This window comes from Ptiloglossa arizonensis, chromosome 9 (genome assembly GCF_051014685.1).
Source record: "Ptiloglossa arizonensis isolate GNS036 chromosome 9, iyPtiAriz1_principal, whole genome shotgun sequence".
Taxonomy (NCBI): domain Eukaryota; kingdom Metazoa; phylum Arthropoda; class Insecta; order Hymenoptera; family Colletidae; genus Ptiloglossa; species Ptiloglossa arizonensis.
The window spans coordinates 10374750-10397109 of record NC_135056.1 but is presented as its reverse complement, the minus strand read 5'-3'; the positions used below and the strand labels follow the sequence as shown (position 1 = coordinate 10397109).

Here is a 22360-nt window from a genome sequence, read left to right as displayed (position 1 = left end):
TCGAATATATTTCCAAGAACTCTATCACAAGTAAGTTTCGTTAAAATCGGCGAGTTGCGCTCAATCGACGTCGCTTGCGAGAAAATTGAACGAGAAATCACTTGGAAGATCGCGCACAACGCATCGTCGAATCCGTGGACAGACGCACACCGCGCACCGTGGATGTCGGCGGTTAACGCGACGGTTTCTAAATTCGCGAGACCCGACACGCGAAAACTGGAACCGCTTCGGCGAGCGAAACGCCATTCATAACCGCGCGAATTAAAACACCCGGACGTCGATGCCGCGAAATACGAAGCCTCGAACCTGTTTTCTAATCCAACGGAACTCCACCCCGTTCTCCCTTATCTGTCGTTGTCAGCTTCTGCGGGAGGAGAAAGGAGTAGCGGGATACAAGCGAAGGCAAAACGGAGGAACCGAGCCACCGGCTAGGCCTAGGCGCGCCAAGACCGGACCGGCCACACGACCGATGTAATAATATACAGCCGCTGAGTAAAACGGCTGTTACACGGATAAATTTGCCGGGGCCCGCGGCCGTTTATTGAGTTCCTACGGTAGAGGCGAGCGTCGGCCTCGCCTCGCGTATGTTTATGCGTTTGCACGGTGCGCACCGGCTGGAACCAGCTTTAATCCAGATCTTTATTGCCTCCCACAATGCCTGCCGTGGGACAGTAGGAGTGCACCGTGAGGCCCCCGGCGGCAAACATCGTTAAAAGAGAGACCGCGAGACGTTCCCTCGCGAGGGGTGCAACGCGTGATTCGTCGGAGGGGGGAAAAGAAAAAAAGAAAAGAGAAAGAAAGAAAGAAAGAGAAAAGGAAAAGAAAAATTTGTCCCGAGCCGTGGTTGCGGCTATCGGCTTTTCTCCGCTACCGCGGAAGGATTTGCGAACTATATGACGACGGAGCTTTCTTTACGGGGAATTCGTTTTCTCCGCGCGCAGCTACCCAGCTGCCTGCCGGACGAGGTGAATTTATCGAAAGGATCGGCCCCGAGAGCGCTTCCTCGACGGCTCATTTAAATTGTATATCTGCCCCACGGTTAAAAGCGCGGCGTTAAGCGTTCGGTTATGAATCAGCGTTTCCCTCCGACAGTTCCGGCGTAGACGTCTCTCGAGGAGGAGTTTCGTTTTCATTCGACACGGGTAATTTGGTCGGTTCGAGCGCGTTCGTACTGTTTCCAGATGGAAAGAAGTCGAACGGGAGGGCACAGGGCCAACAGAGGTCCATCGCTCCGCCCACTTGGGCGTCACGACCGATCGCAACCGGTACAATTCTCGCGAATGGTGTCCCCCGTGGTGTTAGAAATTTTTACGATCGGTTTCTTACGAATTTTGTCTCTCGAGGAGTTGGAAACTACTACCACGGGATATTTCTGGATTCGCGAAATCAACGAACTTACGAGTGTTTAAAGAGAAAACAATGCTACCTCGATAGCACGAATATTTTTCTCCCAAACTCTGCTCGGTTTTCATCGTTAGAGGGTCTCGATTTTGAAAAGGAATTCCTTTCGGTTTTGTTGAACTCGTTTTAAGAAAAATTCTAGTTACGTGTACTGTTCAGCTTTCGCGGACAATTCTATGAAATCCTATACGTTTTTTTTAGAATAATACTCTAATAATACTCTCGACTCGTTTTCTTTTTAGTTCGGAATAGTACTGTGACCAATTGGAAAGAATGCCTATGAGAGAGAAATTCGTCTCTTTGTGCTGTAAATTGTATCTTCGCGATGGGGATGTTATTTAATTCGACGACTCAGGGGCAAAATGAATCCCTTGCTCGCTCCGCCTACTTAGGCGATGCGACAAAGTAGTATGCAGTGATCGTAAGTTGTAAACGAATCGGATTAGTCGTTCGACTTCCAATTACACGCATTTTCATATTGGCTAAGGCGATCGCGTACAGAGACTATGTTTCGCGAAGGAGAAACATCGAGACGGAGCGAGACGAAAAGATAACGAACGACTGGTACGCATTGGCGTAGACATGATAAATCCATAATATTAACCAATAGCGAAACAAACAAATTTCTGTACCTTTCCTAATATAGTCCTGATCAATTCTACGTGATAACGATTATTGTCAAAAGCAAGTGTCACGATCGAGTAAACAAAAATTCTAGGTAACAACGATCATTGTCAAAAGCAAGTGTCACGATTGAGTAAAAAATAAATTCTACGTAATAACGATTATAGTCAAAAGCAAGTGTTACAATCGAGTAAAATTTTCTAGTTCGCTCATCCTCGACAAATCCATTTTCGCGCATTTAAATAACTTTTCCATCGTATTCGCGGTAAATAATTGTGAATTTACTAATCCTCGTATTCCGTGGAACGGTGCCTCGTTAATAGTTCAGATACCAAAGAGACCTAAATCTCTATCACTTTTCACATTCCGTTAGAGCGTGCTATATTTTTGTTCGAATCTGTAACAAAGGTACCTTTAACTTTAAATATACACGAGGTTACGCAATAAGATCTTCGATACGGAGATTTTACGCCTATGCAATGTGGAGATTCATGGTGGGGATGGGTGGAGCAAGGGCCCGGTCTCCTTGTCCCTCTGTCGTCCAGTTTATAGAGACTTGGCAACTTATGATCTCTGCATAGTAAGTAGTACTATTCAGAACTGAAAAGAAGACGAGAAAAGCACAGGAGCAAGAGTCCCCCGTTCGCTCCGCCTATTTAAGTGGCACGACTGGCTAGTGTTAACAGATGCGACCGCTTTGGTTAATATAGATACGACTGAAACTCTGTATCAGAGTGGAGTTTAAAGTGACTCACTTCGTCTTATTCAGCCTGGTATATTTTTTCTAGCTCCGAATAGTATCTACTGCGACCAATTGGAAAAATTGCCTACGAGAGACCTCGATGCGGAACGAAATCGAGGTTTTGCAGTAGGAATAATATTTAATTCGCGCGAAACGCAATCTCGACCAATCGCGAAGTAATCTTGATCGAAAATTGCGACAGCTGAATCCGAATTCTATCCAGAGGCATTATCTCCAGGTGTCGGGCGTATGTATTATACATATGTTTGAATAAAATTATTGTCGCTTTCGGTAGAGAAAGTACGAGTACAGAAGGTGGCACAGAATCGTAAGAAACGAAATGAATTGCTCGGTACTCGTAAAAAAGATTTGAATAAACATACGTTACTGCTCGAAAGATTTGGTACGATTGGAAGATAACGCGCGAGGAAATATTTTTCGTAGAGAAACGTTGTACGATCGAAAAATCGTACGTTGGGTATATTTTCATTAATTAATTGTATTATTGACGAAAATATTTTCGTGAAAACAGTAAGACTATATACATTATGAATTCCTTGAAAATAATAATACGTTTCAATTATCTTACAATGTAGACCGTAGACTGTAGTTTTGATTCATTTTAGAACAAGATAATTTGCTCCTATAGAAAATCACAGTTTATTGGTATCGAGTATTAAACATTTTTGGTATTTTATATATTCTTTGTAATATTTAACTTTGAATTAACCAGTCATTTATTACACAATATCTAATTGTGTAAAGAATTTACGTTGATATTAAAAATACGAAAACTGTACATGTTGCTGAAACAACGAACTTTCGTGCATGTATTTGTTAAAGCTTCTCTGTTTCTTCTTGCTTCGTTAACTCGTGAAAGTACCTATTGTTCCGAGATACTACGAGATAGATGGATAAAGTAACAAGACACGGATGGTTGTTTCGGTATAGTTTAAAAGAGATTCAAATTATCGGTTCGATTATCGGTTTCCATCGTTTCTTATTGCGAATATATATATATATATATATATATATATATATATATATATAAAATATTGTATCTAGATCCCAATTAGAGCACGTCGAAAGATTTATCAACCGAAGAGAAACAAAAGTTACGAGCGGACTTCTCCATTACGAATTAAATTGCCGTGTCGAAAATCGATATCGGTGTAAATAAATAAATTTATTAACACGATAATTAGTTTCGAAATTCGCCGCTCACAGATGTGTATCGTAAGTTAGTTTTCGAGGAAGACTTCGATATAAATTCCAGACACGTTGAGCATATTTAATAACCGTTCGTACTTACTAAAAATACCGGCGTAAGAGATAACGCGATCGAACAATTAAAATACGTGAAATACTCGCGTACCTTTCGAAGATGATTCACAGAGACCAGATGTTTTGTAAAATATTCAAAGACGTTAAATATTTCGAAATTTCGTACGATTTGCATTTCAGAATATTCAAGCTCGACGATTTTCGAGTCCATTAACGAGTCATTTTGTCACCTACACAGTCATTACTCCGTTATAATAAAGAATAAAAAATCTCTTCATTTCCGACAAATTGGACGTCAGCCGAGAAGGTGGTTACGGCACCTGTAATCATCATAATCGCTTGTAATTTACACGCCAACGAACGATCACACGAGATAATTTGCGTACGATTCGCGCGAATAGTTTAACGTCGTTTCGGCGTCGTGTCCGACCATTTAACTTCAACTTCATTGTTGCAATATTTCTACGAAAGAACGCGTAAACTACCTCGACGAAAGATCTCGTAATGGCTCAATTCTCTGCTCGCGTAATAGCTCGATTCTCCACTCAAATATGTAACTATTTGTTGTCGTTACAATATTATTGATCGAGATAAAAATCATGCTGTGTACAAATAATTTGCAGTTTGTACAATTTGTAAATTTACGTTTACGTTGTGAAAAAAAAAAGAACACTTGACATCGATACACCGGACAAGAATATTTTACAACGGAACATAATGTTGTCGAACGTTCGAGGAAATTCGTTGCCTTTCTTTTTCCACGCGTATTCGATTCCATAAGCCTGTATTCAACGCTAATCAACGGAACAGTAAAATCTCGTGGCATAATTTGGCGTTTACGGCGAAAGCAATCGTCAGTTTGAAATTTCTCCTTCTCTGAAACGGTTGTTAGCTGCAGCAAGAAGGAACCGTTCGAAATCATCGTTCCGAGGCTAATGAAACGACGCGAAAATTTCGGCGATTCTCGTTCGAGAGGGTACAGAGTGCAATTTAGATTCGTTTTACGAAATCTTTGTATTAAGTTTTATTCCAAGTTTCTACATTACATTCTTTATGTCTAAAACTTCAAGAAGTAAGAAGAAAAGATCACAGACCCGACTAACACTCGAAAGTACTCGTCCCCGTGGCAATATTCAACAGCAACAATAGGATCCAAAACTGTATTATCTACATCTAAAACTTCAAGAAGATGTAATAAAAGAAAAAACCCAGTAGATTCGACAAACATCCGAAAAAATAATCCCCGTCTATACCTAAAACTTGGAAATGTATTCCTCGAACGCTCGAAAGTATTCCTCCGTGCAACAATACGCAACACTAGTCCTGAAACCGTATCCTCGATACCAAAAACTTTGAAGAAACGCTTAGGGTAGGATCGATTTTTTTTTTTTCAAGCCTCCGAACTCGTCTCCGCGACAATATGCAACAACAACGGAGCGCCGAGCGGGCAAGAACAAGCGGAAGCGTGTAATTTCTCTGATCGATGATTACTTGGTCTACGTTACCGTAACGATCCAGGCTATCGCGATAGTCCGGAAATCGTGCACGCATCGACTCGCCAACGCCGAGACCGGATTATCATTCACCAAGAATTTTAACTGCTACCTTCGGGAGCCTCCAAACAATATATCAGCCGTCGCGGGCTGCGCATATGAGCATCGCGCATGCCTGTCATTATCCAAGATGCCACGGCTGATTTATATCTGGCCTTTCGACTACCGTGCCTCGCGGTTGGAATTTTCCCGTGAAAATCCGTTTGTCCGGGAAGGGAAAAGCTTCGACGAGCATTCGTTCAACAGACGTTGCGCGTCCACGACTCCGATGATCGATTCTCCGTCTCGAGGACAGCTCGACCCTTTCCTGGCTGCTCGAATCCTCGTGCGGGAACACGAGACGGATAAGATCGAGGTTAGACAAACGTTGAAACGGTCTACGAGTCGGTAGCTTCCATCGGCTCGAAAAATGTCGAAGTTTCCGTTTCGCAGCTCCGATTCGTGTGGATCGTAAAGCGGAATAACGCGTATTTGGAGAATGGTGGATCCATCGAAGGATTTTGGAACGAAATTGGCGAGTTCGATACGGTGCGAGAACGAAACTTTGGTGATATTTTTTAATTATTTCTTTGGTATTGTGAATCTTTCGTCGAACCGAGTAACTTACGTACGTACTCGAACGCGTTAGATTATTTACGTTATGTGTTATTGTATCGAAGTTATGAAAGTGTTATCAAACTGGAAGAAACAATTACTCGGGGAATAATTTTTGATACGGAACAATAAATATACTTTTTTGTACTTTCAAATAGAAAAATTGTACTTGAGTTTAGATTTGTTTACAGAGTACTCGATTGTCCGTAGAAAGAGCTCACGATTTCTCGGACAAATATGAATTTCTCGAGCAAACTTAAATCTACATCGAACCTCTCGAAACGTACATACAGACCTGTCGAACGGTGCAACACATCGAGTGAGAATAATAAAAAATTTCCATCGATTCCAAAACGAGTCGACTCTAAATCGTGTCGATTCTATTTCGATCCCAATACTTCTCGAAAGTTTCCGAAGATACCCAACGTGTTTTCTTAAATTAAACTTGTTATCCCGCGTATAAAGGGTTTCACCGTCTACAAATAAAACCGTATTATCGACGATCGGTCGAAGCGACGAATACGAGCGCGAACAGGTTTCGAGGTCACGGAGTGTTCGAATCACCGGTCTTCGGGAGCTCGAGGAGGTGTATTTTTTCCTTTTCTTTTTTTTCTCGTACGGAGGTACAATTAAAACTAATAATATCTGCTGGTAGCCGCGAGGATCGAGCACTGGGAGAGTCTGGAATGAAATCCACGTGTTCAAAACACCCGTCCCCCGTACCGCGTGAAAGGCGCGCCTCACCTTTAAACCGTTCGTATAACTTTATAACGGCGATTACCAACGAGCGTTAAAACTGTCGGCCGGGGATCTCCCCGATGATCAAACCTCGAGTTTACTACCGTCTAAACAAGGGAGACGTTAGAGATTCACCGAAAAACCTCTCAACGTCGATAAAGCGCGGCGATGGATCCGATTCTATGAGCGGAAGAAGAAGAAGAAGAAGAAGAGCGATACGAGCGTGGCTACGTAAAAACCAACAAGTGTCCCTTTGAGAATTTACGACGCTACGCGCCGCGACGTCGCTCGACGACCCTTCGCGGGGAAACCGAACCCTTCTTCTGGTCTCTCCGTTCGCTTATCACGCGAGAGCGCGACTCTTTAAAACGTTCCCGGGTTTTACATCTCGTTTATTGCCACGATCGATTACGTTTAGTCCTACGTTTAAATACTTCGGTTCGTGACTACTTCCCGCGACGCATCGGGCGATCCGAAAGGGAATTCATGGGAACTTGTTTCCAAAGTGGATACTAGGAACGAGATTGTTATGCCGGGTTGTTCGATAAGTTTTGTCGTTTTTTCTATTGTAAAAAAAAATACAATGACACTTTAACTTTGAACGACTGTAAATATACGAACGAGTCGACAGATCTATACGAAACTTCGAACATGTTTGTCAAACAGTAGTACCATATTTAGACAAATAAAACGACGAATCTAATAACTCCATTTCCCATCGAACGACAAAACTTATCGAACAATCTATTATTACGTCTCAACGAATCGATCTTTTCGCCTCATTTAAAAATGAGCAATACAAAGAGCAGAATAAAAGCATTCCTCTTTGGTATCTTTTCAAATATAAATTCTTCCCATTCTTGCGCGCACATTTCTATACCACTTTACATCTTCGATTCAAAGTTAACGTTGTCCGTTACGTTTTGTCGAAGAGGATTAAAATGGTACAGAATCTTTCGAGATATTTTAATACGGTTGTACGCAAAAATCGCTCTCGTTTCGGCGGAATTTTGGGTTCGTTCACCGAAAGAATACGAGTTGTATGCGATTTCCTGTTCCAGAGACGAAGGAAGTAACAATGGCCGTCTTCCTCGATGCGCGCGCGTCGTTGCTTCCACTTTCTAAAGCGTCGAGATTCGAACGCGAGACACATCCTTCGATGTCGCAAGAAATCGAGCTTCGCTTCGAGCCGATGGGAAACGGTAAATTCGAAGATATATTCCCGCGCAAAGAATCGTGCCAGGAACGGTCGGTGGATGATTTTTACGCGCGCGCCGAGTGGAAACACGGCTAATGGAATCTCCGATGCCTATTCCACGGATCCTGGAATCGGCATCGGGTTGGTAAACGTGTTCCTGGCAGCGGACCGTGTACGCAGAATACGACGTCGACGCATCACGGGATTGTGTGTAAATAAATTGTCCGTAACCTTACGCTACATCGACGTCCAACGATATTCACCTATTACCCTTTCCGGTGTTTCTTCGAAGACCTCTCTTCCGCCCGAACGCGCGGATCTCGCGCGAACACATTCTTTATACCTTCCTGGAATATATTTCGGGATCGTTGAATTCTTCGTAGCGCGAATATTTTAATCGTTACGAAGGTTTAAACGTCCGTTGAAACGAGTTGCAACGGGACAGCTTTTCACACGCGTACGAGATAAGGAACGATATTAACAAACACTTGGAACGATCGCTTTGTACGGTTGTACGTTAAAAGAGCAATATTTGAAAGGACGTTTCCTCCTCGTCGATAAACGTTTATCTAAACGCGATACAAGCAAATACGTAGTAAACGTTCCACCGGGTACATCGATAAATGGAGATGGGCAGCTGTTAATTGTCGACGAGACAACCAACAAGCTGTTCGACGGCAGTTGCTCTCGAGATTTCAAAGAGATACTATGTTCTATTCCGTGTTCACTAATTTATATATCCGATAACGTCGCGCGGTGGACGAAGTAACGCGCGTCGTTCGGTTACCGGATGTATAATAATTAAATTAATTTATACGCTCGTTTAAACGCGAAATTTGATTAATATTTCGCGCACAGTGCGTTCCAAAATTACAATACCTCAGGTCCGGGCATTATCCGCATAAATTATTCGACGAATAATCGTTACTATAATATATTCTCTTATTTGGCTGTACGTTATTCGAAGTAACTGTGTATTATTTTATTCCTACGGCCGAGCGACTTTTTCTTTATCTATTTTAATGTTTGTGTTTCAAATGAAGTAATTTTCACTTTATTTTTTATTCGATTATACGTTTACTCAAATATTTTTTGTCAGTAATAAGGTATTCGAAATAATTCAATTATTTTGAAATATTCGTACGATTACTTATTTCGAATAAACTGTTCTCAACCCTGGAATACCTGTGATACAAATTCAACAATCGTGCAGACAAAACGACTTATTATTTCCAAAAGATTACTTTCAAAATCCGTCGAAGGAAAAATTCCTAACTGCATCGTATCGTCCAGTAACTACAGAATGTTAATCGGTACAAATGTGTTACGTTACGCTCGGATATTCTACGAAGTTATCCAGAAGGCCTCCGTCTTGGACATCTTCACCGACAAAAAAGAGGTTTCTGTGTTCCTCTGTGCAAAAAGAAGAGTCTACATATCCCCGTTAAAAAAAAACTATATTCTCTTATCCAGAACTGTAATACACATGGATTGAAAATTCAAATTCAAATTCCCCCACAAACACATCTCCATTAAAAAAGAAACTATATTCTCCTACCAAAAACTGTAATACATATGGATGAAAAATTACGATTCAAATTCCCCTACAAACAGATCTCCACTAAAGAAGAAAATTGTATTCTCGTATTAAAAAGTATAGTATATACCGATTAAGAATTCCCCGCGATGTGATCATTCGGCCCGTAGCTCGACGATTCGCAGCGTTTCCCTCGAATTGTATCCGCGCGAGCCGCCCGCGTCCGTGCGATTTTTCCACGCGCGGCTATCGGACAGGAAACGCGGTTAATGGAATCGCTAATGGCGTTCGACGGATCGCGGAGATCGGCATCATCGGCATCGGGGCACCGGTGGCCAGGAGATACAGGATAGCGCGTCGTCGCGTCTCAGGATCGCGCGTAGATTTTTCCTGAAACCCGTTTCGTGACCTCGTGCACGGGCCTGTGGTATCCTACGACAATCCTGCCTACGCGCTCGCTCGTTCGTTGGTTCGTTCGCTCGCTCGCTCGTGCTCGGACTCGCGCTCGCCCGGCTGCCTCTGTCCCCGTTTTCGAGTCGAACGCTCCTCCTCGTCGTCGTCTTCGTCTTCGTCTTCGTCTTCGTCTTCGTCGTCGTCGTCGTCGTTGTCGTTGTCGTCGTCGTCGGGCCGATCGTAAACCCGAACGACAGAGGAGGAGCACCCCGACCGATCGCGTATCTCGACCGCGAACGCGCCACGGACATGTTTCTTGTAGCAATTAGGCCGTTCGTACCCGCGCGAGGTATCGTCCAGCCCCATCAAGATAATAAATTCCCGATCATCGTTTCGGAGCGACAGCGACGCCGCTCGATCTCGCGGCTGATTAGCCCGCGTCACGGTTCTATCTACGTGCTTCCACGCGGTGCGACGCATCCGCTAGAACTCCGCGAGTAGGGGGCAACGGGACGCGGTGCTTGAATATCGTTTCACCGTCGACGAAGACGACGATCGAATCGAGGCTACGCGGACGAATTATATCCCTCACCGTACCCCATTAGGAACGAACAGTCCGGGTTAAGTAGTTTCGAGAGCCCGCGTGGATTTTACGGCCGGCGTGAAATTTGCTGGAAAAGTACGACGCCGCCGATCGGAGCACCGCGACGAATAAAAATGGAATTTTAGAGGAGAGGAGATTTACCGGCTTGTCCGCGCGTATACGACGAGCGTTCCACGCGGCTCACTTTTCAAACGCGGCCGTGGAACGACGTCAACCGCGGTGTACGCCGTTCGAATATTGTTTTTAATTTTTTCGCACCGGGCGCCATTGTTCGTAGCCGTTCGAAGCGTTTAACGGAGGCGCGGGGCCAAAGATCGTATCGTCTTTACGACGGCAATCACGGGCTCGGTAAACCGTTCCCTGATACGCGCCCCGATGATTCGATAGCGCCGGTTCGGCTCTAACGGCGGTTTCGACGCTGTACCCTTACGGTGGTAAGCAAAGGTCGCGCGTGGTACTTGGAACGAACTCGACGCCGGCAATTTGTCGACCGGAGGATTTAAATTTTAAGCGAACGTCCACCACGCGGTGGTCTCAACCGGCGTTTAACATATCACGAACGAAAGCAAAGGTCTACCGTAGCCGCGAAACGATCGCGACGATCGGCCGTCGTAATTCGCCGGGAACCCGGTGAAAACGAGATTTCCAGGTAAACCGACGGAGATCGTTATCCGTGGATCGCCCGGGGATCGACGTTAACGAAAATTACGCTCGCTAAATAAGAGGGGGACCTCTCGCCGCGTCGCGGGCTTCCTGGACCGTAAAGACGACGCGGCGATCGCTTCGTTTTATTACAGTCCTGGATCCTGGCCACCTGATTTGTCGTCGTGCGTCGGAGTCGAATACATTCACGACGGTGGAACAGGTACGAGCGCGGTACGTGGGCGGACACCTCGACCGACAGCTGCTCTTTCACTTGCCACGTGAGAATTTAGTTTCTACGCAATGTAGTTTGAGACCCGTCCGTACCGGGAGTGGGGATCGCGGAGCGCGCTTCAAAAGAGGATAAATGTCACCGAAACGTCGCTCACGGTGGTGTCTTCTCGAGTTTCGTCCCGGGCATTCGATATATACGACTTTCGCATCGTCCCGATCGCTTTCGGGGGAAGAGTAACGTCGCGCAACGATCGAACCAACTCGACTGTCGTTAACGTCGATCTCGATCGAGTCGACGAACCGAAACACGCGTGCAGCTTCGAACGTTGCGTTTCGAGACGCGGCGAGATCCGCGGTTGGTCGTACTTGGAGAGAATTACGCGTACGAAACTAATCCGCGTAAAACGCACTTTATCCGCATCGTATCGTCGTCGATGTATCATTTTATCGCGCGACGCATCGTTTTCGTTATTATCGTATCTCTATGGGGTTTTTCTTTATTGTAAATTGCGTCTCGCTCTGTTGTAGTTGGTACCAATGATAAATAAGAATGTGTAACGTGGGTAATAATAAAGTATAGAAATATGTAGCCACAATATACGTTTTCGAACTTGTTTATCTCTCAGTTACTAAGAGCAAGTATAGGGAAACGGTTTCACGAGTTCAGACCTACGTTCGGAAAATCCTTTATCGGGAAGATGTAAACGTTCGAAGATTTACTGGTAAAATTGGACTCACGATTCGTGTTGTACAGAATCTCGTACGCATTATATTTCTCAATGGTAGTTATTGTTCACGTGGCCTGATCTACGACATCGATATCTCTATACTATATCTCTGCGATTACAATTAATACGTACACATTTTCCGAAGGAGAAAAATCTTCCTTCTTTCAGAAGTAGGAATTTTCCTATTATAAGTGCCATCATAATAGGCGCTACAGTACTACATTGAACGGTACTGTTCAATAAATTTTATCGAACGACAAAACTTTTTGAACAACCTCGTAAGCGATAAAAATCTTTAAACGCCCGAATACTAGTTATTTCGAGTCAGACACCCTACTTGCGGTGGATACTAAAGGGTAGATACTTCTACCAGTGGAACGAATCGACGATAGATTTTCTTTCAATTAAAATTGAAAAAGCATACAATATCTAACGTGTCGTTTCTCGACGAGCATCGTGGCTAAAGTTTCCTAAAGTTACGTCTCTTAGAGAACTCTACGGTTTTAAAGTAACTGTCTCGGTGATGCTTCAATACCCCAACCTGCCATGAAAGAAGTTTACTTTGTACAAGTGGGACGATAAAATTAATTAAGCGTCCAATTAATTCGTACACGCAAACACGCTTCCGGTTACGCGTACCGCTCTTCTCACCGACCTGCATTTTTATCGTAGCTGCGTTTCTCGGTTCAAATTGCATCGATCGTCATCGAGTACGATCTCGAAAAAACTGTCGTGTCTCGCCTCCGTTACGAGTAGTCGATCGCTCGTTCGTTCGAAACGATCTCGACGATTCCTCGACGAAATCAAATATAGTATCTCTACTCTCCCCGGTATCGACGTAACTGTCGCGAAAGCCCGTTAAATCCTCGCGGCGAAGAAACGAGTGAAACTTACGTCGTCCCTGTCCTCGCGCAGATCGTCGTCGGCGCTCTCCTCGAGAACGAAGCCCACGTCGTTGTTGTTCCTCGTCAGCGACGGCAGTTTCCTCGGCGTGAGCTCCTCACCGTCCGTGTCTCTCTTCCGCTTGCCGTCCCTGTGCTCGTTCAGCGCGGTCTCGTGCTCGTCCAACATGTCGGTGACCATCAGTTCCGACTCGACGCTCGTCGGGGACACGACTTCGTCCAGGGGCGACATAGTCGTCCTGTCGGCTTCACCGGCCTCGAGCACGGACATGACGAGCCAGTTTCGCTTCCTCGCTCGCGATCACGGTTATTCGCGTACGCTCGTGCCTCGTACGCGACGACGTACGGTTCGACGTTTATTTTTCGTCGAGTGGCGACAGCGTGGCAGCTACGCTGTTCGAGCGAGCACGGACGCGCGCTCATAGAGTCTCCCTTCGGGTGACTCGGTTTCGTTTCTTTTTTTGTTTTCCGTTCTTTTTTGTCGATCGGACGATACCGATTCCTCGGTTCTACGCGAGCGTGCACCGATTCGTCGCGGAACCGCGCACGCGCGTCGATCCGTTATCGATCACTTTCTCCGCGCGAACGTTCCCCGACGCACGTAATTTTTCCCGAATGGAGAGGATCCTCCGTTGGAGCGGCTCGAAGACAATGGGGCCCGATCCAGCCGTTAACGGTCCCGTTTCGCCGTGACCGAGCACAGTGCCACCGGGGTCCAATTTTCCCGAATCGGCGCGACCCTCTTTCTCCTCACGGCGCAGCCTCGGTGGATCACCGAAGCGGGTCGGGGGTGGCGCGCGGAACACCTGTTGCGCGAGACGCGCGCACCGTTTCTCGCGCGGGGAAATTCCGATGCTCGTCGATCGGGAGGATCCGTGGGGTATCCTCTCCGCGAGTCTGGCCGTCACGAGCACGTGGAGGTAAACGTCGATAGGTAAACAAGAGCGTTCGCTCTCGTCCGTTCGTTGGAGACACTCGTGGCGAGGTTACCACGGAGAACGGTGCGGTTCGTAGAATAGTTTCGCGACTCGCGCGGCACAGCTTCGAAGATCCTGGAAATTGTGTCGATCTCGGTCTACCGGGGTACTCGAAGACGTCCGATAATAGTGTATCGACGTGGACGGGATCAAGATCGCGTCGTTCGGTAGACGCTCGCGGAGTTACGCGACGCGTCGCGATCGGTATCCATGATCGCGACGCAGATGTTCGTCGTTGTTCAACCCCTTGTCGCGTATCGTCGGTGTATAACGGTGAACGAGCACTACTTCGGTGACGAACGCGTGAACGAGTGCGTGCGTGCGTGCGTGCGTGCGTGCGCGCGTGCGTGCGCGTGCGCGAACGTGGAATTCTCGGGTCGAGGAGATTCGCGCGCGCGCGCGCGCGCGCCTCTCGAGGAACGAAGCGATCTCGCGTCGCGTTCGCGAACGGTGGGTAAACCGAGGCGAGGCAAAAACGCGGCCAGGTTGCTACAGCAGTCACGTGGCGATCTCGTACGTAGCTACGTACGATAGGTACACGTTCCTCGCTACCGTTCTCGCGAGTGTCGAGAACCAACCACGGCCTGATTTCACCGTGGAATCGAGCCGGCTATCGGTAACGAGACTCGCGGCACACCGATCGGTTCCCGTACACTTCCTGTCGGCGCACGCCGCTCGTCCACGGTACGTTTTCTCGGCCGCGCACGACGGTCCAGGTTGTACGAACAACGCTCGTTGTTCCTCTGTCCATCGGAACCGGCCGTGTCTCTTTCCCGCGCTGGAATTCACCTCGCGACTGTCACTGCTCCCGTGTCCACTTTTTTCCCGACGTGTTACCAACGAGCGGTTTCCGTGTCTTCCATCGCGTCGCACCTTCTATCACCGATCACCGATCGTCGTTCCCATTCATTGTTCACCGGTGCGTCGACTACCTACCGATCTCCTCTCAGCCACGGCGATCTCCACGTTGATTCTCTCTGTCTCTTTCTCTCGGACCGTCAACCATAACACGCGCGTGTTACGTTCGCCGGAAACCGGACGCGGACGCGGACGCGGACGCGGACGCGCACACCGGTGTCGGTCTCTCTCCGCGATTACGTAACGGGTTAGAGGCGGGTCAGGTAGGGAGGTACGGAGGTAGGTAGGTAGGTAGGTAGGTAGGTAGGTGGGTGGGTGGGGAGGGAGGGTGTGTGTGCGTGTTCCCCCCCGATCAAGGTCCACCCGGAGACATCCTCGAGGGCGAAAGCGGGCGTCGAACGGCCGGCCGGTAGACGTGGTTTCCCTCGGGGCCCGTGCGGCGACGGTACGTGCGTCGTCGTCGCGTTCCACAATAACCCGCGGAAGATCCGCGGTCGATCGCCGTGTCACGTGGTCGCCAGCGGTGTCACGTGGGGGCGGAGGGAAGGTCGGGGCAAGGACGCGAGCGGGGATCGGGCGGTGGTACCGGGCCGTAGAGTCACGCCCGTGAGTGTAACCGCGGCCGCGGATTCGCGTTTTTCGATTTTTCGGAAACAGTCGCCCGTGGTAAAAGCTCTCGCTCGAAGTCGCGTAGAGAGAGCACCGCGTATTGGTCGAAGGTCGACGAGGACCGATCGTGCGACACCGCGTTGCCGCGCGCGCCTCTCGAGAATGGCCTAGAGGCGAAAAGAGGAAAGGATCTCCTCGAGTGGCGCCGCCCGCGGCAGGAGGGGGCAAATCTCTCCTGCGCGGCGAGCGAGCGGTCCGGGGCCCGCGCGATATGCCCGATGGACCGACGGCCACCACCACCACTCGTCCTCGCGACCACTACCACTACCACCACCACCATCACCACCACCATCACCACCACCACCACTACCGCCACCGGCGGCGCTACACCACGGCCGATGCCATCGGTATCACCATCGCCGCAGCTTCGTCCACCTTCGCGAACACCGTCGTCGATACACCAGCTGTCCCCTCGGTCCTCTCTCTCGCGCGCGGTCCCCGTTTCTCGGATCTCCTCGTTCTCTTTCGCGACCGATCGCGGCTTCCCCCACCACCGGCCCACCGACCTCTGTCTCCCTTCGATTCCCGGCCGAGACTGGACCGCGTTACCCCCTCTCCGTCGGTCCGCTGTCTCGACGCGAGAGACGCGTCGACGATCGTTGGTACACGATCGAAGCTAGGATCCAACGTGCGCTCCTTCGATGCGCGCGGATTCGACGTTTCCTCCGGTCGGTTTTCCTCCTCGTTTTGCGCCGGATCCCGGTGTCCCGGGCATCCGCGTATACCCGCGTTTCGCATCTCGCTTCTATCACCGATGCAACCGCGTCTCGTCTCGTCTCGTCTCGTCTCGTCGCGTTTCGTCGCGTTTTCCCTACGTCGACTTTCACCGTGCAGGCGCAATTTGAAAGTAGTCGCTCGCACCGAACGACTCGTCGGCTCTTACGGGTGGATAGACGCCGTGCGTCCGGGGGCTCGCTTCCGTTACGTCGACCGGTGTTGCGCGCTTTGGAAATCCCCCGCGCGTCACTCGCTCGCGCTCGCGCTTAATAAGTCTGCAAACTACGGGTTACCGAGAATCCAATTACCATTTAGGTACGGCGTAACAATACTGCCGCGCTGTTTCTCTCGCTACCGCGTCTCCTTCGACGTTCTAACTTCTCGATTAAAGATTCGGTAATTTTTCATAAAACGTGTAATAATACTTCGCGTCGAATTACTTGGAACAACACCATTTCCAGAGCGTTGTGTTTTGAAATACTTGGAACGACACCGTTTCGCGCACTTATTATTTAGTATAATAGGCGAGACCCGATGCCCTTGAGAGTACGCGATCGTCGATGTGTTCACCTGTCGGCGAGGTTTCTCGCGAATCCTGCCGGTTTCCCGCGCTGTCGCGATCGATCGGACCGTCTCGACGACGTCATCGCTCGTTACGGACGTTCGTCGTCGATCGTCTCGCGATTCGCGCGAACGCATAGGTGCGACGGTTACACCGCGTCGACGCGTCCACCGTCGGTTTAAATCACCGAGAGCGCCGATCGCGGGATCGGCGTGCGTTCGCCGAACGTTCGCGACGATTCGATCGGTCGGGAGATCGCGCTGGACCGGTCTCTCCCATTCTCTCTCTCTCTCTCTCCCTCGTTCCACCGTTGCTTTCTCCGTCTCTCTTAGTTCGGCTACCTTCGTTCGCTGGCTGCTCTTCCAATTAGCATCCCGTGAGTAAGTAGAGCCGCGCGCGAGCACGAGTTTTCGACTCTACTTCGTTTCTCGACGCGTTCCGTGCCCGCGACGAGATGCGGTCACTCGGCAAAGACGAGAAAGAGAACACAGTCTGCCAAGTTCTCTTCTCTTCTTTCCTCTTGCTCTTCTCGCGACGAATAAAATACAAAATTCGAAATCGATCCGTATGAATCGAAACTATTAAAATCGTAACGATTTACCGGGTTGTTCGGAAAGTCATTTCGTTTTCCAAAATGGATAATATATAATTCAATAAAATAATTTATCGAATTTTAAACGCGTTCGGAAACAATGTTCAAACTTCGTTTCGTGAGAACCGAAAACTGTCCAGTCCGAATTCGAGAACCGACTTCGATTCGAGGCGTATTATCCGCTTGTGGAAAAACCGTTCTTTGAATTGTCGAACGTGGGTGATGTTTTTATTCGCTCGAATCTCGGTTTCCGAGATTGCGTCACCGTTGCGTCCCACGAATAATCGGCCGGTTATTTGCAAAACGCGTGCCGCGAGTCGGAAAAATATTCGTTTGCGCAAACCCGGGATCGCGTTTCAGCGGATTCCCGACGTAATGCGCGGAATCGCCGTGCGTAATCGCAATGGCGTCGCCACTCGATCGACCGGTTTATATTTGAGAGAACAAACACGTTTAGAACGAAGCGTTACGAGAGATCGGCGGGATTTTTAAGAGCGTAACGGCGACTCCATCGACCGGACACGGGCACCGCGTGATCGTCGTACGACGAGCAACGCGTTTATTCTCGGAACCCGGCACGAGTGCGGGAAATTCGGGAAACCGGTAACGAACCGAAAAAAGGTATGTAATTATCGATACCAGCGAACGTTCACGGAGGTATGCGTATACCAGAGCGCGGTTTCGCGCGCGAATCGTCCGTAATTACAGTGGTATCCGGGTTCGTGATAATTCTTTTTAAAGCAAATACATCGTTGCCATCGCGTTGATCGATCCGCGACGATTAATCCCGTTCGTACGGTGACTGAAATTGTCAGCTCGAGTTACCACGGAACACGTCGAATCGTTAACCCGCGGTAATGATCCGGCATTAAATAATTATCGACGTACGTAGAATTTACAAAATTAATCGCCCGGTATCGTACACCGGCCTCGAAATTTCCAACGGAACGTTGAAACTCTTTTTACAAGGAACGATTAAACGCGTCGAAGGTACCGCGACGTACGCGAACGAATTACGAAATCGTTTGTATCGTCGTTGCTAAAATAACGGGTAAGAGATGCGTTTAATGTTCGAATAAGAGAAGAAACTTCGACCAACGAGAAAGAATCGAATTCGTTTCGTTGTTCTTCGTTCTTTGTACTCGAGGATCGGATAAAAGTATCGCGATCTCGTTCTCGGGATCTCGAGCGTTCCGATTTAGGAATGCTTTTTTTTTTTTCTTAATTTTGAATAAATTTTGCAATTCGATGTCGAACCAGGATTGAAAATCCGATCGTAGCGAAACGTTGCTTCGTCCCTGTCGCGGTTAGCGTCGCGTCGACGTCGACGTTCGATACTTTTATGAATTACGTGGGTCGCGGTGAGAAAAAAAATGTCGGTATCCTGCGACAAGATCGCATATAGGGGACATTCCTCCATATGTTAACCCAAATATGAGCAACGGCGAACGTGAAATAAGTCGCTCATTAAGAAAGAATGTTTCGCTGGAACGGTTACCGGCGGTGTATAATTTAAACTGCAATAAACTCGCATAGAGCACGCGCTGTTGTGTTACCTCGTGTTCTTCGCCGTTGCCACGATTAATAATCGTGCAAAAACCAACAAACGAAACGGCAGTAATCGTTTCAGCTACGGATTTATGGTGGAATAAGTGAACGGTAATCGATCGTGGATCGCGTGTCGTTCGAAATGATCGCGTTGTTGAAACGGTCTCGTTTCGAGCTCGTTGAAAATGTCTTTCTAACCGACGGTTCTTTAACACAGACTCGACGATCTGGAAACTTTTGTACGTTCGTTCGTTCGTTTCTCTCGAAAATTAAGAAGTTTCGGTCTTCGAAAGTCTATATTTTCGTTCCTCGGGTGAAATTAATCATCTCGAGCCCCACTCTTTGCTCGAATTTAATTATGAAATACGTTTCGGTGGAAAAATCGATATCGTTCGGTGTACTAAACCCCTACTAAAAATCAAATTTTTTTTATCACCTTTTTCCAACGAATTACTTCAAAGGTCCCAACATTTCACCAAATTACTATTCGTTTCTTTCGCAATTCAAAAAGCTGTAATTCTTTCGAGTAGTTTCATTCCTCCAACAAAGTTACGAACCTCAACGTTCTGATTTGTTGATTGAAATTATTGAATAAACTTTCATAGAAAAACTGTCGCTCGATGCATCAAACCCTTTCTAAATGTACCGTTCTTTTTCTCGTCTTCAGAGACAAATGACTATTTCTTTCTCCGACGAGTTACGATCCCGATATCTTACTAAAACGCTTCTGCTCGTTTCGTTCGGATCTTAAAAAGTTCCACCTATACGTTATTATTGTTTTCGTTCTTTAAACGAAAAAAACTTCAAGATGCTTCGATTTGTCAAACTATTATATATCAATCAGAATTTACGAAAGTAAAATTTTCTGATCGTCCCAGGTAGAAAAATGAATATTTCTCCGTCGATTGCAATATTTTTACCAAAATTCTCGCACTTTTCTAAATCGTTGCGTACTTCCTCTATCTACCTGGTTCCGAGTTGTTCGATTTTAATTGCAGCTTGACGAAACAATGGAGGTTTTCGAGATACGGTGTCCGCGTTATCGCCGGCGATCGATATCAGCCTTTAACGAGTAAAAATATTCGGGTCGGATGAATAACAACTGGCAACAGCGGACCTTGCATCCGAAGCTTCCAAAGGAGGCTGGTCCCTCCGGCATACCAAGACAGATCACCTCTTTTTTCCCCCTTCCTCCCTCCACTTTACGCGCACCTGTCCAGCCTGGACGGATGGTATTCTGATCTCGCTTCCTACAAAGAGAACTGCCGTTCTTTTTTCTCAAATCGAACCTCTAAGTGATTCTATACGAAAATCTCTCTCCTCTCGAGCTGACTCTCTCTAAAAATTTCTCCGAATAGGAGAATACTCGAGAATACTATCCGCGGAATTGCTACGAAGTCTATTCGAAGTATCGACGAATTTAGGAGATAGAAATGTACGAAGATTCTTGCGCAATAATATCATTATTAATGTATAGAGAGAACATTAATGTCCGTGGAATTCCAAATTTTGTTCAATCTTTGGCATTCGGTTCTTTTTTTATTCTTCGAACAAGGGCGGTGCGAAACATTGTACATTCACCGTTTCCAGTGAATTTCGCGGTCGATATCGCTTACATCTTTCTTACAAGTACAAACTTACTTACGGTACAACTTCTTTTCCATAGTAACGTTTAATTCACCGAATAGTGGATACTGTGCGTATCAGCGAACGCTGAACAGTAAGATTTCTTTACAGTTGATTCCACGAATTCGTTACTCGATGTAAATTCAACGATAGAATTCGCTAGATTAAAACCATTTAGGACAAGCAATATTTCGTCCGTAGGAAAATATTTAACGTTACGTTAAAGTGTAATTGAAACGATACATTCGCCGATTCAAAAACGTCGCAAGATTAGAAAATTTGTATCGATGTGAAAAGTATCGATATTCCGTCGGACTATTAATTTTATCACTCGATCGAGTGGTTGCGTCAATAAACACGATCCGAGGTCCTTTTCTCCTCGATCTCGGAGATCTTTATCGTCTCTCTTCGTTCCTGATGTTAAAGAAAAAGAGAAAAAGAGAGAAGGCAACGAAAACAAGATTAGAAAATTTGTATCGGCGGTGAAAAGTATCAATATTCCGTCGGAATATTAATTTTAACACTCGATCGAGTGGTTGCGTCAATAAACACGATCCGAGGTCCTCTTCTCCTCGATCTCGGAGATCTTTATCGTCTCTCTTCGTTCCTGATGTTAAAAAAAAAGAGAAAGAGAGAGAGAGAAGGCAACGAAAACACAGAAGGACAAACTAAATATCGTTCCTCGGATTCCAGCCGTCAGCTTGGAAATGTCCTCGCATTTTTCGTAGTCGATAACAATGCTACTTGGCAAAAAATAATTCAACGACCGTCTCTCGTCGCGGCATGCGCGAGCGTGGCCGTTCGCGCGCGTAATTATGAGATCACTGCCGAAAACGGCGCGGATCCGTGACCAATAGAAAAGAAAGAGGAGCAGAGAGCGAAGGGAAAAAGAAAAAAAGAAAGAAAAAAAAAGAAAAACGGTTAACGAACTGGTTCGACGCATTCCCGTGACAAGATACAAGGGGAGATACGTCACGCGCGTTACGAGAACGTTGTTCGATATCGTGACGTAAGCGAGGGAATTTCGAGGAGAACGAACGAACGAACGAACGAACCAACGAACGAACGAAACGCGTTCGAACTTCTATGAAAGTGGAACAACGCCGTGGCGCGTTGTCCCGTGATTTACTATGTGTTACCGGAATAAAAATAGACGTCGAATAAGCGAGGCCCATAAATGAGGATATACGAGGACGTAAACTGCACGGAACACTTAGGAGTCGGCGAATAAGGGACATATACCCAACCGGAATTCAACAATTCGAGGCTCGTAAAACGCCTCCCTTATACGCGAGCCGGTACTTAGTCGCGGTGTGACAATTTGTAAAGTATTCCTGAAACGAGATTAGATGCATCGTTCGACTCGACGTACGGTTTTCCTTCTCACGTGCACGTGGTTTCGAGCCAATCGGTACCAAGCGTTCAGGTGCGAACAAAAAATTGGATACACAGTTCTTTTCGTGTTCCGATCGCGCCGCGATGTCGTCTCGAGTGTGCAAATTGTATCGGTACGCTCGGAGTGATCAAGTGGGGGACAAAAAATTGGAAGTGTGATGGTTTTTTGTGTCACGATATCTCAGAAAATCCCAATGAAATGGTACGTTTTTTGCACAGAGGTGGTTTTGGATACTGTGTAG

At 47.0% G+C, this 22360-nt stretch overlaps 1 protein-coding gene across 1 annotated transcript in view; it reads right to left on the bottom strand.

Moving 5' to 3' along the window:
• The window catches only part of Tfap-2 (transcription factor AP-2), a 135396-nt gene extending 120111 nt beyond the window's left edge, over window positions 1-15285 (bottom strand). Inside the window, exon 1 of the mRNA XM_076319875.1 lies at window positions 13167-15285. Within this exon, the coding sequence (XP_076175990.1) occupies window positions 13167-13445 (279 nt within the window). The 5' untranslated portion in view covers window positions 13446-15285. The remainder of the gene's footprint in view (window positions 1-13166) is intronic.
• Window positions 15286-22360: the final 7075 nt, after the last annotated feature.